This window comes from Pezoporus wallicus, unplaced genomic scaffold (genome assembly GCF_028554395.1).
Source record: "Pezoporus wallicus isolate ANWC-B61680 ecotype Strahan unplaced genomic scaffold, APGP_CSIRO_Pwel_v1 contig_7545, whole genome shotgun sequence".
NCBI lineage: Eukaryota > Metazoa > Chordata > Aves > Psittaciformes > Psittacidae > Pezoporus > Pezoporus wallicus.
In genome coordinates this window covers 5,770,587-5,789,165 of record NW_026642398.1, presented here as the reverse complement: position 1 = coordinate 5,789,165, position 18,579 = coordinate 5,770,587, and the positions used below count along the sequence as shown (strand labels likewise).

General features: G+C 37.5%; 1 protein-coding gene across 8 annotated transcripts in view; it reads left to right on the top strand.

The window, feature by feature from the left end:
- Window positions 1-18,579, top strand: part of PHF20L1 (PHD finger protein 20 like 1) — a 52,758-nt gene that overhangs the window by 18,516 nt on the left and 15,663 nt on the right. For 5 of the 8 annotated variants that reach the window (XM_057429801.1, XM_057429803.1, XM_057429802.1 and 2 more), the window contains 5 exons: window positions 3,984-4,066; window positions 7,934-8,186; window positions 10,154-10,339; window positions 10,546-10,752; window positions 18,212-18,430. In XM_057429801.1, coding sequence (XP_057285784.1) covers window positions 3,984-4,066; window positions 7,934-8,186; window positions 10,154-10,339; window positions 10,546-10,752; window positions 18,212-18,430 — 948 coding nt within the window. The remainder of the gene's footprint in view (window positions 1-3,983; window positions 4,067-7,933; window positions 8,187-10,153; window positions 10,340-10,545; window positions 10,753-18,211; window positions 18,431-18,579) is intronic. The other 3 variants (XM_057429805.1, XM_057429804.1, XM_057429806.1) reach the window with 1 other exon arrangement.

The window sequence follows — 18,579 nt, the reverse complement described above, 5'->3', positions numbered from 1 at the left end:
AAAACTAAATGTTTTGTCAGTTTGTCATAAAGTAAAACCGTTGCTGGAAAGAGTTTACAGTCTGTCTTTTAAAAGTGTACAAACCTAGCTACAAATTGAAGCAATGGAGATCTGAAACTTTATTTCAGTGTCTTAAGGCATTTGTTCTCTTATGTTTATTAGTCAGAGGTGTTAACGGAGAACAAGTATACGGCTATTGAATACAGTTTATGTAACAGGAAATGGAATAATAGATAATTACATTTCATTCCAAAAATCAATAGAAATTGACTTAGCAGTGAAAAGACCTATTTCAGTTTGTATCCCTCCTCCCCCATGCCTCCCAGTAAGCAAATTGTGCTGTCGGCATTGATCCTGTCACTGCTTAGGATGAGGCAATGTGTTTGCACCTGTGCTGGGAAATTATCAGATGCATTTCAAAATATGAGTGGATAAAAGTTGTGAAGTCCCCCCCTGTAGCAGAGGGGCCTTTGGACAGATGGTAAGATACAAGTACATCCCTCTCATTATTCTAGTAACTACAGTTTTGTGTGAAGTCTGGCAAAACTCTGTGCTGCAGATGAGAGGGGAGGGTTTGTTTGTTTATTGTAGTAGATAGGGTATTGTCATTCACAGGAAAAGTCTTATTTCTATAAGATACCCCCCCCACCCCCCAATTAATAAACTGTGTGATGAGATTCTCAGATTTGTTTTGGCTGGTCCAACCTTTCATCAGTCAGCAGTGGAGGACACTTAGCTCTCTTATGAGTGTGGTTCTGTTTCAGTGTCTCAATCAGTACTTCAGTCTAAAGGAGAAAACACATGAAATGGACTAATATGGAATATGATATGAAGGAAGCAGCTTTCAGTAAGGACAATTCTGCCGCCAGGATTTTCTTTCCTGGAAGGCTTCTTATTTGGTACCAAGTTTAGTTAACAGATGTCTGATTTATCAGCCTCATTGCTACGTTCCTTTGCCCATACTGTATACACCCTCAGTTAAATCCCAATTTAATCGCTGCCATGAGCAGTAGAGGTGTAAGATTGTAAATATGTATCACTAGTGTGTGTACATTCACATATATGTAGCCCTATCAATTTCTTTCCTTTGACAGCTAGTAGCAGAAGATACCTAAACCAGGTGAAAAACCTGTGACCCTAGAAATTATATTTGTATCTGCTTGTGGATAGATTCTTCCTTCCTAAGGAGCTTTGTGAGAATAACAGCAGGCAGACAGGGTCATGTAGACTGTACTTCATAGTCAGTAAACATCTCTTGCAGCCATTCTAAAAACAGCGTGTCTATGTATCTATGAAATCATGTTCCACTAGCAGACAATATGTTAACTTTCAATGGAAATGAAGTAGTCCTTCTAATTACAAGATGAAATTTGTCATGCTTGGCAGTTACTTTGCTTAACTGTTCTCAAAATAGCACTTTTGCAACTTGTAATTGTTTTTATTGTTGCATATAATGAAGTATTTTGCAAATGTAACTGCTGATGATCAAACTTTCCCTTGCTACATGCTTTGCTTATTTCTTATGCTTTGAAATACTTGTAAATTGCCATTTGTGTCTCTGGCATGAATTTTTGGATTTGAGGGAAGGTTGGGATTCATGCTGGTGTACCCATCGGAATGGCTACCAAAAAGTGATAAAGCATTGTAGCTGTTAGGAAAACATTCATTTACTAAGTGTCTTACAGCTGTATTGGGAAAATAGAGCAATAGGCTGTCTGAAGGGTACTGCCTTCTGGATTTCAATTCAGCATTCAGTAATTGTTGCAGAAGGTTCTCCTTGTTTTGCCACAAGGGACACAGCTGCATCTGGTGCTCTTTGCTTACCATTTCCTTCCTTTACTCATTTTTCTTCTGCTACTGTCACTGGGGGAAATTATATTTCTCAAAGTTGAAGGATGTCTCCTGCTAAGCATGTGTTAACGTCTTCTTCACAGTATAGTTGTCTCTGTTGGAAGGCTTGCTTCGACATCTCCTTCTGCAGTGTTGATACCTAAAAGCTAACATCTGCAGCAAGCTTACAGAACAGAATGTTTCTAGTTCACTATGCCACCTCATGTTCTTAATTTGTTAGGTGTTAATGATGGAGGATGGTGAACTGTAGTCCTGCTGCTGTAGGAGATTATGGAATTGTTTTGTCTTTCTACAGGCATGGTGATTGGTTAGAAAGGTACCTAAAGAGGTAGAAAACAAGGAAGTAAGAAGGGTTATGTGTTCACAGGTTTGACAGAATGTAGGTTCATTTCATGGCTTTACTTTTTGAGCACTGAAAATCAAGCTAAAATGATAGTCCTAAAATCATAGGATGGTTTGGGTTGGAAGGGACCTTAAAGCTCATCCAGTTCCAACCCCCTGCCACAGGCAGGGGCAACACTTTCCAATAGACCAGGTTGCTTAAGCCCCATCCACTCTGGCCTTGAACACTGCCAGGGATGAGGCAGCCGCAGCTGCTCTGGGCAGCCTGTGGTTTGTAGAACCACAAAAGCTGCCTTATGGACTGTAATTTGTTGTTTAGTGTTTAAAACTCTGCTTCACTTAAGTTTGAAAATTATTTCATTCTTTTTATTGTAGGTGTAGGATTGTCAATATGAAGAACATTGCTAATTTTGCAACTTGATTTAAACTGGATTATTTGAGTCATAGATGTTTATTTAGGTCCATAAAGCCTATATGTTTTATGAGGCCTAATGCAGAATTCATATCTTAACTGATAATTTTATTCATAGTAGTGTAATAGGGCTAAGTAAGCTTCTGCTTTTCAGTTAACCTATTTAGCTGTGAAATCAATTAGTTTACACCTTTTCTTATGGACAGAGTGTTCTGAAAAAGTTTTAAATAAAACATAACTATTTTCCAGTAAACTGAGTATAACTTGATCTAACGTAAAGAATAAATGAAACAAAGCACCCATTATTTATTGTGGAATGCTGAAATGTGATAGCTCTCTAACAAAATACCACAGCGTTTTGGGCGCATGTTTGTTTTAAAGTCCTACATGCTTCCCAAGAGCCCAGGCTTCCCTAATCTGTAATTCCATGGGTATTGTGCGCTGTAAATTAATTTTGAGCATACCTAATTTTTCATGAAAAGCAATAGGAATTTCTCATGGATTTGTCAGTTGAAGTTATTTTTGAGAACTTTAACTCTCCACCTCCATCACTGACATTCTGAGGGATTAAAGAGTAGCTTTTATTCAGATTTGTGTATTTTAGGTTTTATCAGTTCTGCTTTGTCTTACGGCACAGAACTTTTTCTTTCTTTTCATACTTTGAAGTTCATACTTGAAGTAACTTCATACTTGAAGTTACGGTGTGAAGTACAACTGAAGCTGTTGTTATACTCTTAGCCCGCAGCAGAGTTTGTCTCGTGCCTTACAGATTTCCTCTTGTAGTAACAGTGGTATAGTATGAGCTCATTAATGAAGTGACAGATTCTGATGTATTTGCTCCCAATGCAGTGTCATTATTGAGGTAATTGGGGAACTCCACTGCTGACAATGTTAATTGGAATATTAAAACCTTTGTTGCATTCTGTCTAAGAAAGGTCTGTATGTGTTAAGAAGTAGTAATACAACTTCTGATGGGATTTTCTTAAAGACCAGAAAGGGGAAAGATAGCAAAGTCTTCTAAATAATTTGAATCCCTCAAAACTTACTTACATATCATAGGCTTGGTTTAAAAGCCCAAGTGCTTGGGCTGTAAAATGATGGTGAGGCATAATTTTACAATTTATAAGTTGATTTTCGTCTTTTCAGTGGAAATGCCAGAGAAGTGCCCCTTGTGAAAGGACAGCATCATGGGAATGACCTTCACCTTTTTGTTTCTTCTAATTTAACGTGTTCAGTTTTATGGGGAGCTGTTTCAGAGGGAATTATGTTGTAGATATAAGCAGCTCATATTTCTTGTCTTATTGGTTTTGCTTTGTTTTCCACAGATTCTTGTTGCAAGCTGCTTCTAACTATAAATCTTTGCAACTTCTCTCCTAAGGTTTATTGGCATCCAAAGCTGTTGTTGCGGATGGTGCTGAAAAAAAGGAAGGCAACAAAGAAACAGCTCCAGTCCTGGAGCAGGTATGAAATGGTAGAGTTTGATTCTTTTGCAAAGTTCCCACTGGAGTGTGCCATGGAGATGTAGTACCTACAACATTAAAATTTACCCCTTCAGGTATAACAGGGAACTGAAAATTGATCTTGTGTTTACATTTCTGGCAGAGCCAGAAGGATGGAATTTAGTTGTCTCTAAACACAGTGTTGACTTGAATTTCAATAATGAGCTTTTTTGTTAGAAAACTTAGAGAATCATAAAATCATAGAATGGTTTGGGTTGGAAAGGACCTTAAGATCATCCAGTTCCAACCCCCCTGCCATGGGCAGGGATACCTCACACTAAACCATGCCACCCAAGGCTCTGTCCAACTTGGCCTTAAAAAAACCCCAGGAAACAGAGAAAAATGAAGTCTCGATGCAGCAACTGTGAGGAGACCAGTGACCCAAGGTCCAGTCTTATAGCTGGAGCCATGACTGGCTTAGGAAAAGGCCCTTACACAAATTAAGTTTGTGTTTGCAACAGGGTTTTTGACATCCTGTAAACTTCTTTTAAAAGAAGTTTCTTTTCTGTTGTTAAGATTTTGGTGTTGTAGGCTTGTATGTGTTTTACGAACTGCTCAATGAGCCATACATTTTGCAAGGGTGTGTATTTTAATAAATACAAAAAGGAAACTTTTAAATAATGTTAAGGGTCTGATTTTTAAACCTGCACATTTGCAGGACCTGAAGGCTGCCATTTTATCTTTGGCTTATTCCATTGTGTTCAGGCATTGCTTGACTCCGAGTTGTGCATTATCTTGCATATTAAAAGGGCTGAATGCCTAAGCATGGTAAAGCAAGCTAAGGATGAACAAGTAGTCTTGATTCAGGACATCTTTGCTTTCCAGTGATTTAAATCAGAGCCTTAATGTAGTTTTAATACAGCTTTTTTGTATTCATTTTCATTCTTCTTTAACAGCAGCATGTGTATAAACCAGCCTTGCTGCCCGCAATTCTTAAAAGAGCACTTCTGTTCTTAAGCCCCGGCACACTCTATGAACAGTCCCTACCCCAACCCTTATTAGCTATTTTGGTTGTACTGGTTCTTTAGAGCTGATATATAATTGCATTGCTGTGGTTTTTTCCATTGGCACCGCATTGGATGCGAGTCTTGTCAATGGAACATGGTTTTCTGTTTTTAATGCTGTCACTGTAATGGCGAACCGAGCCACTATGGTGTCAATGCATTGACTGATATTTTGCATAAAGGTTTACAATGTATTGACATGACATTCCATTTCTCAAATTTTTTGCATATTAAAGATGCTATGATTTTTATTGCTACTGTGTGTGATATTTTCAATGTGCAAAAAACTGTGAAATGGCTTACAGCATGTTGTTTTTGGAAGAATCATTACAATGTAAATCTTACCATGCAGAATCCCATTGTGGTGAATGGGACTTTGTGGTTTACATAGACTGTGTATGCAACAGTATAAACTACAGTGCATATTTACTAAACACTTTTTGTTACTTCTTAGTAACTCGGCTGTTTCTGTTTTATTGACTAGATATACAAAAGATGTCTCTGTGATTGTTTACATGCTAATGGTCTGAAAAACCTCATTTTTGGAAATACTTAGGAAGCTCCTTTAAAGAGGCATCGAAAATCCCAAATTGTCCTATTCCTTCGCTTCCAACTAAAACCAGAAACCTCACAAACATTTCCATGATTAACTGTGGGGAGGAGAATTTTTGAGCTTGAAGCTTTTTTCACTATGTTCCTCCCATACTCCAATTAAAATGGCCGAGTTAAAACCTTCCCAAAAAGTTTTCCAGTAGCAAAGCTGACATTCCTTAGAGGTTTTGTCTGCCACTGCTATAAAATTGAATGGGTAAAATATCTTGTAGGGTTTTTTAATACTGTCGTACAGAACATGGTAGAAGTATTCAGGCCAGTAGCCGAAAACTGACTTTGTTGATGGAAGTTTATTTTGTTTCTATTTATATCTTTTTAGTTTACAGTTGTCTTAAACCCAAAACCTCAGACGATTAGTTGCAGATAGTTTATTTAACTGTATTAGGGTATGTCATGTTATATTTCCTTTTGACCAAGACCTGATTAGTTGAATAACATTATTTCATTAAGGTTTTTAATGTTAAGTTGTCCTGTTAAGAGGTTAAGCACCTTATCAAAATATTAATTTAATTTTTTTAATCTTGTTTAAATAACTTTGTAATTTGAAAGTAATGGATGCTGTAGTAATGTCTTTCACATCTGTGAAGATGACCAATAAAATTGTTTATTTACAAGTTACGACTCTAATTAATTTCTGGTAATACCTCTCATAACCAGCATAGGTATTCTCTACAGTTCATGGAATAAACTGCATTTAGTCCATGTGTAATTGAGTTATTCAAGGTAGAACTGATGCCTGCTGAATGGGATGTTTTGCACCGGATCTTTACATGATGCTTCCAGCAAGCTATTCATGCAGCATTCAGGGATGCCCTTCTACAAACATAGAATGTGCACTTGTGTTTTTTTGTTTTGCCTTTTTTCATTTATTTTTTTTCTTCTCTATTGGAACATGGAAAGTTCCAGTGGAAAATAAAACTATGATTTATAACAAAACCCAATAATACCCTCAAATCATCAGTGTGACCTTTTAGTTTGGATAAAGTGGTGCACATGTTCTAGAAGTATCTTTCTACTTTGGTCTTTCCACTTTGTTCTGGTTTTATTAGATGGTACAGTGCTGTGTGGTGTAACTGGGGCAAGAAAGTTAAACTAAGAAATTATGTTCAGATATTGTAGTTTGCCATTATTGGGCAGGTTGTAACACATGCACAGTTTATTCAGTCAAGTAGGAAGAACATGCAGTTAAAAAATCTATAATGCTAATGTCTGTCAATGCATGCTAGTTGTCTGAAATAATACTTCAGTACATGTGTTAAGAAGGATGAAAATTGATGAAATCGGAAAGCTGCATTATGTGTTTGTTTTTGTCTCCCCCCCCCCCCCCCCTTCAGAAACTGTCTTAACTCTTCATCTGCTCATTTTTCCCAACAGTTAGCAAACTGTCTAACCCTGTGGTGCTAGAAGTTGTGATTTCTTCCTGTTTTTGCACAAACATATAATGTGGTGAAATCCAGACTCCCAGCACTGAAAGGGGTTGTGTGAGAGTGTATTCAGTATTTGGAAACTTTTTATTGTTTTTAGCTATTCCTTAAAGGAGCATTATCAACTTTTTCAGGTTCTGCTCTAAAAATTACATCTGTGTTTAGTTTTCCTGAGGAACTTTTTGTCTTAGCATCTGCTTTTAGAACTGCAGTCTTCTGAACGAGGATTGCTTGCTCATAGCAGCGCAAAAGCCTGACACAGTTCAAGAAGTATCTGGACAATACTTTCAGTCAGATGGTTTAGTTTTAGGTAGTCTTGTGAGGAGCAAGGAGTTGGACTCGGTGATCCTTATGGGTCCCTTCCAACTCGAGATACTCTCTGATTGTACATCAGTGTACTTGTACACTTGAAACCCAGTGTTCTCTAAGTTATATTTTGAGGAAGCACTGGCAGTCCTGGTCTACCGAATATGAAAGAGAAACTAAGAAGTCCGTGTTGAATTTTTTAAGTGGGAGTAGAGGAAAACTGTTTGATTTCAGGCTTTTATGCAGGTATTAGAAATAGTAAGAAATTAGGGTGTTCTGAATACTGAAAATACTTGATAGTGCTCCTTTGCAAGCGAGAGTTTAATGTGATGCATTTTAAATAGCTTTCATTTGTACTGAAAATAGTGTTGCTTTAAAATGTGTTTTGAATACTAAAGTTGCTTTTAAAAAGATCAAAATAGAATACAAGAACTACAGCGAAGAAACTGAAATAAAAGTATCAATTTTTTATTATTTATTCAGGAGATTTCACCTAAACCACAAAGTCAGAAAAAAAATGAAGCTGATATTAGCAGTTCTGCCAACATTCAGAAACCTGCACTGTTATCCTCAACTTTGTCTTCAGGAAAGGCTCGCAGCAAGAAATGCAAACAAGAATCTGGAGATTCTTCTGGGTGTATAAAGCCCCCTAAATCACCACTTTCCCCAGAATTAATACAAGTCGAGGATTTGACGCTGGTCTCTCAGCTTCCTTCTTCTGTGATAAATAAAACTAGTGAGCACAGACATTTTAAAAACCATACCGTAACTACTTATAAGAGATCTACAGACTTTTCTTTTGGTTGTAAATGGCTATTGCTTTTAAAAATGAATCTGCTTTAAATTAAAGGGCCAAGTTGGGAGCATTAGGGGTAGCTCAGTATTTTAAAAGTCAAGTCACATAATAAGGCGTCTGAATTACTCTACTGTAAATAAGACATTTAAATAATACATTTATAGTTGTGGCTTTAATGGTTGGCTTTCCCTCCCCCTTAAATCTCCACGTTAGTGTTAACAGTGATAGAGGAAAATTCAACCCTCCCTTCTGAAGGGGCCTGATTCGTTAAAAAGAAAAGACATACACCTTGGTTGTGGACCTTTCCCTCTCTGAGAAATCCCGCCTTCAGCAGGCTGAATGTGCTGTTGGCTGTGGTGTGCTTCACCTTAGGTGATAATCCCTCCAAATATGACGTGAAAGAGAAGATGGGTTCAAGATCTGTGGTGGGGTTTCTTTGTCTCAGACTAATACCATGGGTGTCCAGCTTCTTAACGTGTGACCGATTTGCAAAGGACCAAAGTACTGGTTATCAGCAGAACAGGGAAAGGTTTATGCTGCATCCTTGAATAAGCTTTTTTTTTGGCAATATTAAAATATTCCTATTTCTTTTTTCGAGATCACACTAGGTTTTTAGTGTTGCTTAGTTAGGGTCAGGCTCTTTCTGCCCTGAAGAACATTAAATGATGAGTCCAAGAATGAAAATAAATGTGTGTTCCACTAAGTTGAAAGCTACATTTTTGTTTCACTTTTAGAATAGTGATTGAGGATGGAAGATTAAACCTTCATCTTTTGTTTCCACCCCAGCCTTGTTATGATATTTTCTCTTAAGAGATAAGTTTCGTTAATTTTTTTCTCACATATAGCCTGAAACGAATGGGAGTGGGAGGGGTGCAAATTCAGCCATCTTTATTTTTTCAGGATGCACTGGTATAGATTGTATTTTGTCCCCATAAATCTTTCTTGTATACAGCTTCCCTCCCCATCCCTAAACCAGTGGTGAGTAGTTTTCCTTGAGCATGTTTGTATTTTGGGTTAGATTAGACTTCTCTGTAGCAATAGTTTAAAAATCAGCTAATTTAAAACTTGGTTAATTAATAGCTTAGACCTTTTTAGTGCTGTCTTTTAGTCTTTTGCTTCTGAGTTTTTACAATCTGTAAAGGAAATTCTGTTTTGCTGTCTCTTTATTTTTAAATTTGTACACCTTTGACTCTAAAAAGTGCTTAAGAAAAGGAGAGAACAGTGATTTACAGTGGAATAATGACTTAAATGCTTTAATAAGGCAAAAGTTTGTGAAATTGGAGAGGTAGGGGAGTGTGGGTGTTTTTGTTTTTAATGAATCAGGCCTATATTAACCTGTATCAATCCTCCCTCCTTTATTTTTAAGTACAAGGTTCTTGACCCTTCTCACTGTGCCAACACAATGCGTTGGCAGTGTGTACTTGACATATAATTGGGGTATTGATATCAGGTTAGCAGAAGACAGGAGATGGGATATAAAATTAACCACTGCTTTTGATTATTTTTATTAAGTTGTATGTTAACACTATCCATGACTTTTTAGATCCTTAACTGTGATCATATGTTCTGTTTACTGTTAAATCCTATTGCCCCCTTCCATTATAAGTAGCCTGATCTCCTGGGTTATATGGGGGGTTGCTTATTGTAAACCAACAGCCTTTATCAGTGGGGAAGTAGGTGCCCTAATAATGTATACTAAACAAAAAGCAGACTCATATCTTGAGCATAACTCTCTTTTTTTGCTCCTGGTACTCACAGTCTTTTAATTACTTTTGCCAGTTCTGCTGTGATTACCAGCTTTGCAAATAAGAGCTATTTAAAGCACTCCCCATCTTTAGATCTCAGATACTGCGGTAAGATTATGGTATATCTCTCTGCTTCATGAACATTGAAAGATCTCTTTTTAGGTCCATCACAGCCAGTGAATTCCCCTAGATCCTACAAACATAGCCAACGGAGAAGAAGATCACAGCGTTTAGCCACTTGCTCCTTGCCTGATGATTCTGTAGAAAAAGTTTCTTCTCCCTCTTCAGTTACTGATGGAAAAGTGTTCTCCATCAGTGGTCAAAACCAACAGTCATCAAAATTGGAGGGTAATGTATCTTAATCTAATAAAGAACTGCCCAAGAGAAATAGAATCATAAAAATGAGACCTTTCATGGTTTTCATCTAATGGGATATTTTGACTTACCGTAGCTAAAGCTGAATGCTGTTCCTATGTTATGTAACGCTGCAATCCAAACTGTTGTTTGTTGGACCTATGTATCTTTTTTAATTCTACATTTTTTCTTTTGTGTAGTACCTGATGTTGCTCATATGTCACTTGAGAAGCGTGGACCATGTCTCCCTCTTGATTTAAGCCGTAGTTCGGAAGTTACAGCACCATTATCCACAGAATCCACTTTCCGTAATGAATATCCCAGTAAAGACAAGGAAGATATTCAGATGATTACATATCTTTCTTCCAAAGCAGTAACTGATGGAAGAGTAGCTACAACAGCGTCAGGTAAAGAGATTCAGTATACAACCAGTTAGGTTATAGATGTAGGGTTAAAACAGTGCAAGCCTGCAACTCTTCCTGGGGTCTCTCCATCTGCATATTCATCTTCCACTGGCTTTGAGCTGCACTAGCACTTTTTTCTAACACAATTTAAGGAGGGTCTGAGTTTATGGAATATAAAGAGCAGTATTTAGTTAGAAAAGATGTGATTTTATTAAAACTTGCAAAAATAACGTATGAAGTTACTAACATACTAACATACAGTAAATCAAGATGTGCTCATTTCTCTGTGGCTTCATCTTTAAAACTTCGTAGCATTTTCAAACACTATCAACATTCCTCTACCTTTGCTTCTGTTTGCAGTGGAAATTTTGTTATTTGCTTGCTATGAAATGTTACTTGAAAATATTTATGAAAAATACCCTAAAATTTATCTATGTCATCTTGGTTCACCCTCACAAAGTCAGCATAGGGCCCAGTACTGGAACTCTGTGCTGCCTCTCAGTTTGTAACAGCTTCCTGACTACTGTGGTTTAAGTGAATTACGTGGATAGAGGCAATAAAGAGATTTGGGGGGGGTGTGGGCGGTGTGTGTGTTTGATAAAGTGGTTTGCAGGCCCTAAAAGTTGGTTGTTTTCATCCAGTGTATGTTAGATGTCCATATACTTTTTCCGTAAGTAAGTCTTCTTTTTTTTTTTTATGTGAGTATTATACCATTTTTAATTGGCTTCTGAGAAAGAATTCTCACAAGCCCTTTTTCTTTGTTGTTGTTGTTGTGATTTTGCATTTAAATGAGAAGATAGCTCAATAAAGTAAGAGGAGAAAAAAATCCCAGTATTGTACCTTGCTGAGGAAGGTTTTGGTTAATCTGATCAATGGTAAGGAACGACAACGTTACCTTTAAATATGTAATTATGGCAGTCAAACTATAACTTAGTCTTGTTCGGGGGTGGAATAACAGCTTTGCATTAAGCTGCAGTGCTCACTAGAGCAGTGAAGTACACTGTTTAGTATGTATAGCCCCTGCTTGGGTGCCTGCGCACACTGACACTGTTAAGGTGATTGCTTCACTTCAAAAAATAGGACTCAGTAGTGAAATAGCTACTGCGTTGTAGCAAAGCTGTTTAACTTGGTGTAGCAAAAGCTGGGTGGGATTCTTGGATCGATATTGTGTAGATTGAAATGGATGATTGTAATTATCCTCTCTGTCTCTCAAGAAAAATCTATTACTCTCTCAAACTAATTTGTCAAAATAAGGGCAATGGGAATTTCTAATGAGATTCCAGTTAAGCTTTTAAGAAAAAATAACTTATTACTCAAACCATGTGACAGTCTTCATTTGCCTTTGTTACATTGTATAGCAGTAGAATTGCACATTCCTGGGGAAATTACTGTGTCTTGTGCCACTAAGAGAAGTGCTTCTGGGAGATGTATATTTGCCCACTCCTAGAACCCGACTGTAAAAGAAACTAACAGCATCCAACTACCATCTGTTTCTTGTTTATTAGAACTGATTTCAGTTACTAGGAATTTAACTTCTACCTTTTCTGTTATGTTTTCTGGATTATTTAGTGTGGAGTTGGTAATGCTGACAGGTATTTATTTTGATGCCTGCTCCCATCATGGGATTTGCTTGTAGTCTGAGGGAGCTGGTTCTAAACCCAGCATCTATGAGTACACTTGTACCTGTTTATTAGTTGAGCTTTGTCTTGGTCTCACCCACAGCTGAATTTTTAATTAAAGAAATAATATGTTTCAATTATAGCCACCTTTATTTATGACTCTGAAGCATTTGACGTGTCCACACACTGTGTAAGAGGAAACCACTCCCTAACAGAATTATCTGGTATTACTATTTAACCCCAGAACGGGAAGATGGAAGCACTTGCAATCTATGCTGGTGAATACAGTTTGTACTGCTTAGTGGAGCTTTTGGGGATCAACGTGATTTTAACAGCTCTCAAAGAACTGATTTGCCAACTACCTTCTGTCTTCTGGGTTTTCGCCATCCAGACAGATCTGTTTTGTTCCTAATTTTCACATATTACAGTTTTCCTCTATGCAATCTATATAACTGTTTTGAGCTGTCATACTTACTGACTTATTGTCCAAATCTTAAGAGCTTTCAGAAGGATGCAGCCCAGCATCCACTTGAGTGGGAGAAACTTTGTGGGCTGAAAGACAAATGTAAGCAGTTTGATATCTTAAATTCAGAGATTTTATAGAATCAGCTAGGTTGGAAAAGACCTTTAAGATCATCAAGTGGAACCGTTACCCTAGGACTGCCTAGTCCACCACTAAACCATTCAGTTTTGAGCTAGCTGTCTCTGTCAGTAGTGCCTCTAGGACTCTAACTGAAGTTCCTGTGTCTTTTGGGTTCACATCAGTCATTTTACTCTGGTGAAACTCATTTGTCTCATAGTCTTCTCACAGGAAGAAAAACTAAAATGTAACTTTTAAGCCCAGGTTTGAAACCTCTGAAGTTACTTTGCACTTTTGAGTAGCTTTTCTTGTGTTATCTGCTTTAGAAGGCATCTTTCTGCTTTTGACATAGCAAAGATTCTCAAGTCATGTTACTTAAGCACCCATAATTATGACAAATCCTTGCATGCTTCAGGAGAATTAATAGAATCCACTCTATCACTACTTTTCTAATGAAACAATGTTTAAACAATGGCAAACTAATATATAAAGGAGAGGTGCCCAATAGATGCTTTCCTTTCTCATTCCTGTTAATGCTTGAAATTGCTGAGAAAAGTTAACTTGCATTAAGCAGGAATATTTGCCTGCCTAAGTGTATTTTAATATATTGCATTATTTAGTCAAGGTGCGGCGACTCTAGCTGTTATAATTTGAGAACTCTGTGTAAAATCCAGACTATTCTGCAACTGTTTTTTAAAAATCTGAACAAACTATTTAAAGTGTCTTTATGACAGTTCTACTGTTTGGCTTTTATTGACAGTCTGGACAGGTCTGCTTTTGACAACACAATGGAATTTGCCATGTGCACTTACATTAGACTTCATGTCTTCATAATCATTGAAGTAGGTAACTGTAGCTATGTTCAGAAGTTAGGGAGGTAGCAGAAGTATATAGACTGGAACAGCCTGTGTATGCTCACTGAGCCTTCTGTGAAAGAGCCATAGTGTTTTAGACCCAGAGATGCAGTTTGTGGATTTGGAAGTTTAGACTTCTAATGGAGGCTATCAGTTGAGTCAGTTGAAAAAATAACTTTTATGTTGTTGAAAATGATGTATTTCAATGACTTTTTAATGCAAAGGATACTAAGTTGGTGTTTCCAGAGGGGAGGGATGAGGTGCACTGAAGTGCGGAAGCGTAACTGGCAGCTCATTAACACATAGATCTCAAAATCGTTGCTCAAAATGAGCAGCTTGTCATCTTCTAAAGGCAACACTGATGAATTCCTTCAGTTCACAGGCTACCTGGGAGTACTGTGTATATTGGTAGGCACTGGTACACTACCAGCTAATTATTGAACAGTGATATTGCTTGCCTACACTGCTGTATGGGCTTACTTGGGATCAACTGATACTGTCCACACATAGCTAAGAGTCCTTGCTTTCATTTGTCAAGCCGTCCTTCCTGTCACTTAGCTTCTCATAGCGTTTCAATCCCAGTCAGTGGGAAATACACACAGAACACTGCAGTTATCCAGTTCTAACTTCATGAAGTTCAGATCTTTCTGCAGTAGTAATTCTCCTTAAATTTGTGATAGTCTTTCTTGGTTTCTGTAACATTATACCATTTGTGTTTAACTGTTATGTATTGAGCAAACAGAATTGCAACAAGCAGTCTGGGTTTTAGAATTGAAGTGAAAGGAAATAGTTACATTTACCAATGTAACTATTATTAGCTGTTCTTTCTTCTAGCTCAGTTTGGATGATTTTACTGGTAGGGTAACATTAGGTTAACTATACAGGAGAAATTTGCACTTACACTAAAAGGAAGGAACATAAATTTTTACATAATTTCATGAATGAGTTCACTGCAGCAGGAACAAAAATGGCTGTTGAACAAAATTGTCAGAAAATGAGATCAGTTGCTCTTTAGTAAACTCTTGACAGTGTTCTTGGTTATCCTGCTTTTAAGAGGTATCTATAGAGTCTTGTGAAAAAGCTCTTCTTACTTTAGAGCCCTTTGTTTACCCCAAATACCCTCTGACAGTTGGCTTTGCTCCCTGATTTGAATATCTGCCATTCTAATCTCCATCCTGAAGTTCCCAGCTTATTCTTTTGGTAGTTAGCTGAAGGCAAGGGAGAACGTTCCATGTTCTTAAAGATACTGTTTTGTGCAGGATCTGGTATTAATCTGTGTATGTATTTTAAGTTCATTCGGATATAAAGTTCATCCTACGCACTGGGAATTCAAACCAGAAAATTAATCACGATAGAACCATGAATTGTGATGGTCAGGTTATGATTTCAGTTCAGTTTTAAAGCAGATTGTGATATGTCTGTTAATAGGAAAGTTGAAACATCAAAAGCCATGGAGCAGACTATCGTGCAACAGAATAAGGCACTTCACATTGGTACAGTTTAATTTGCTGAACTGAAATAAGCAGTCCCATTGAAAGCCCATCTGTGCTGCTGCGCTTGTAGCACCGTGTCTTGTGCTGTGCTTGCACTTTAGGCTTGTGTTGCTTCACCATGCCGGACCAGGAGAGGTAGCACCGGGCAAGTGTCATAAACCGGGCTGGAAAGTGCTGTGGTTTGCATTTAATTTCAATCTGATATCAGTCTTCCAGTGATGGAATTGATATTAGAACATAATTAGACATAATTAGTAGTTTATCAAGTCTAATCTCTAAGCATCTTTCTCTCTGCCGAGTGTTAATTGCAGAGCTCCCACGCTTCACTGTGTGGGAGATGGCTGACTTGACTCCTCCGAAAGGAATAAAATTGCAATTAAAAGTAACAGTTAAAAATATGGTAATAATGCCATACAGGAAATCTTTTATAAACTGATATTCTTCTTGCTGTATTTGCTACTTGCCTTTAAGACTGTGATTATCTGCTTTGTGTAATTTTGTGGTTACTTGTAAGGCACAGTGATTGAAAATCAGACTTTGCAAGTCTTAAGACTTTATTTAGGACCTGACAATTTGAGATTCTCAATCTAGAATGATTTTGGATTCATAAAAGTAGAAGCAAAGAATAACAATGCAGTGTATGCAGGCAACAGTGACTTCTCTTTTCAGGTTACTATAGAAAGGCGGTCTGGTGAGCTCTGTCGTTGAGGTGGATATTTGTGTGACTGTAGCAGATTTCTGCTCATCATAAATATTCTCTCAGTTATTTAGTTCCTAGCTATTACTTTGTCAGATGTGCTTGTGTTGAAAACTGAGATACTGAAGTTTCTTGCGTTGTGGCTGTCAGAGCATATTTGAATATCCGAGGTCAGGATTTCTTTTGAGTAATGAAGTTTAAATACTGATTCATCTAATACTGAGACTGTATTTCCCTTGAGATAGTTTGGATGGAGTGTTCTCACATCTTTTCATCAATATGGCAGTGACCTAACCAAATTATGTGCATTTGGGCGATCCTTTTGTGCTCCTTTTAGAAACAAGACAAGACGTTGATAGCATGATGATGTGAAGAAATGTCACTTTTCTTTTACTGAGGTGCTAAAATATACTCGATGCTCCACAGATGGCAGAGCAGTTCATTCCTGTAACAGAGACAAATGTTAATTAGGAAACCCAAGAAAAGCATAATTTGGATAGTGTTTTGTGTCAGTGATAAGTATCCCATCAAGCTAAGTCTGCTTGAAATACAGGCAAAGGCAAGAGCCTGAATAGCAAACCAGTCCTGAAAGATTACAGTCTTAGATGGGGTAGTTGATTTGAGATAGTGGAAAAGCTTCCGTAGCCTCAACTGTGGTCATGCAGCTTATGTCTCATGTTAGAAGCCAGCACATCGAACTAAGCAGCTGCTCCTGGCTGCTGGCTGGGTTGCCTAGCATGGTGGTGTTTTGCATCTTGCAGCTGGGAACATCTGGCATTTAAATGTGCTCTGTGATGTGGTAGGTGAGGTACCACTTTCCATTGCTCTTGCTGCTCCTGCATTCTCTCTCTCTGGCATTTTAACTGAGATGGCTGACTAGGAGATGGAATAAGTTTCCTGTAGCTTGCATGTTGAATCATAGCAGAATTGGGTTGGTCTGTCCAAGCCTGGAAGGCTGCTGTCAGAATCAGCTCTGAGATATTCTTGCCATTTCCCCAGAATCCTTTTCTGACTGATGAATTTACTAAATTACCTTAGGAGTGCTTATTTAAATGCTTTTTTGTTGTTTTATTATTGAATACTTTTTTAAAAAGAGAAAAGAAGGGGAAGCTCAAAGAACCCGTTGCAGATCAGGTTCATATTTTGTCTTTTGCAATATCTTGACTGCTCATGCGTATTTGTCAGGACATTTTTGGTTCAGTGCTTTAACCCACAAGGGTTTTTTTACATGTAGGTACTTCTGTCGGGCTCTAAGGTCGAGATACACAAAAGGTGACTGGTGCCTCCTAGTGTTTACAGCTGACATTCAAAACCCAGAGCCCCTTATGAGTCTGCAGAGCTGCATTTTTGTACAGTATGTCCTTGGCATGGGCCTGAAATGTGATGGTGAATGGTCTCAATGGTCTGATGAAGTTTACATTTAAATGAAACTTGAAGTGCTCAGAATGTTGATGAACACAATAGTAGAGTCTTAAATGACCTTAGTAATGTTATTTATAAATAACTCTTCTTCTAGTTTAATTATTTGACAATTTCATTGTCCTACTTGGTTATAAATGTTAGCAATGAAATTATAATTTGAGTTTTGTCTTGCCATGTTATTTCCTAATTTGCATCTCAAAGATTTAAAAAACAACTAAATATTTCACTGAATAAGCTTTTCTGAATAGTGCAAGATATGAATTGTCAGTATATGATGCTGGATTCTGACAGATCACACAGCATTTTGCATATAATTCAAATGGATTAAGTACATACATGAAAGATAGTGAATGATTTAAATAAATGAAAGTTGCAGTAAGTGGAAGTGTAAATCTTATAGCACTAAAAACGTACCAAAGCTTAGTTTCACTGTTCATATCATGGAGTGTTAGCTTAAAAGATATTGACGGTGTCAGCACCTTCAACACTTACTGTTCATGTGGGTTTATGTTACAGTGAAATAAAAAGGAAACAAAAAGGCTTAAATGTAGCAGCAAAAGGACAGTTTAAACAGTGCAAGTAGTTTAAAAGTGAGTGCAAATTCCAAAGCAAAGAAACTTTCTGTGGCATGTCTTTTCTTGTATGTAAGACTAAGACCTAGGCATTCATGTGCAGTAATTATATGTTGCGTGTGATGATATTATTACGGATACTTGACATTGCAGTGATCTGACCCAGCCAGTGACCTGGCTGCAATCCTTATGGAATGCCTAGTAAATCTGTCTTCTTGTTTTCAGCACCCTCGTCCCATGTACATGCCTTGCATCTGGAAATGCCTTTAACCAATAGTCTAAAGTTACCCAAAGGGAATAGTAAAAAAAAGAGGTCTTCCACATCAGTGAGCTCTGAAGGGACAGAGATACAGTGCTCTGTGCCCATAAAGGAGAAAAGTTTTGAGAGTCTGAAGGAGCAAATATTAAAGAACATGATTGAGAAGGACAAGCATTCAGAAGTTGGTAAACTACAATACTTTTTGTTTCCAGTGCTTTAGACAATAAAAGTAATTCTAAAGTGGCATGAAAAATATTGTCTGTATGTTTCTTCTTATGTACCATTAGGGCTTTTTATGATCTAATGATTTGTACAAGAAAGTGGGTCATCAGCC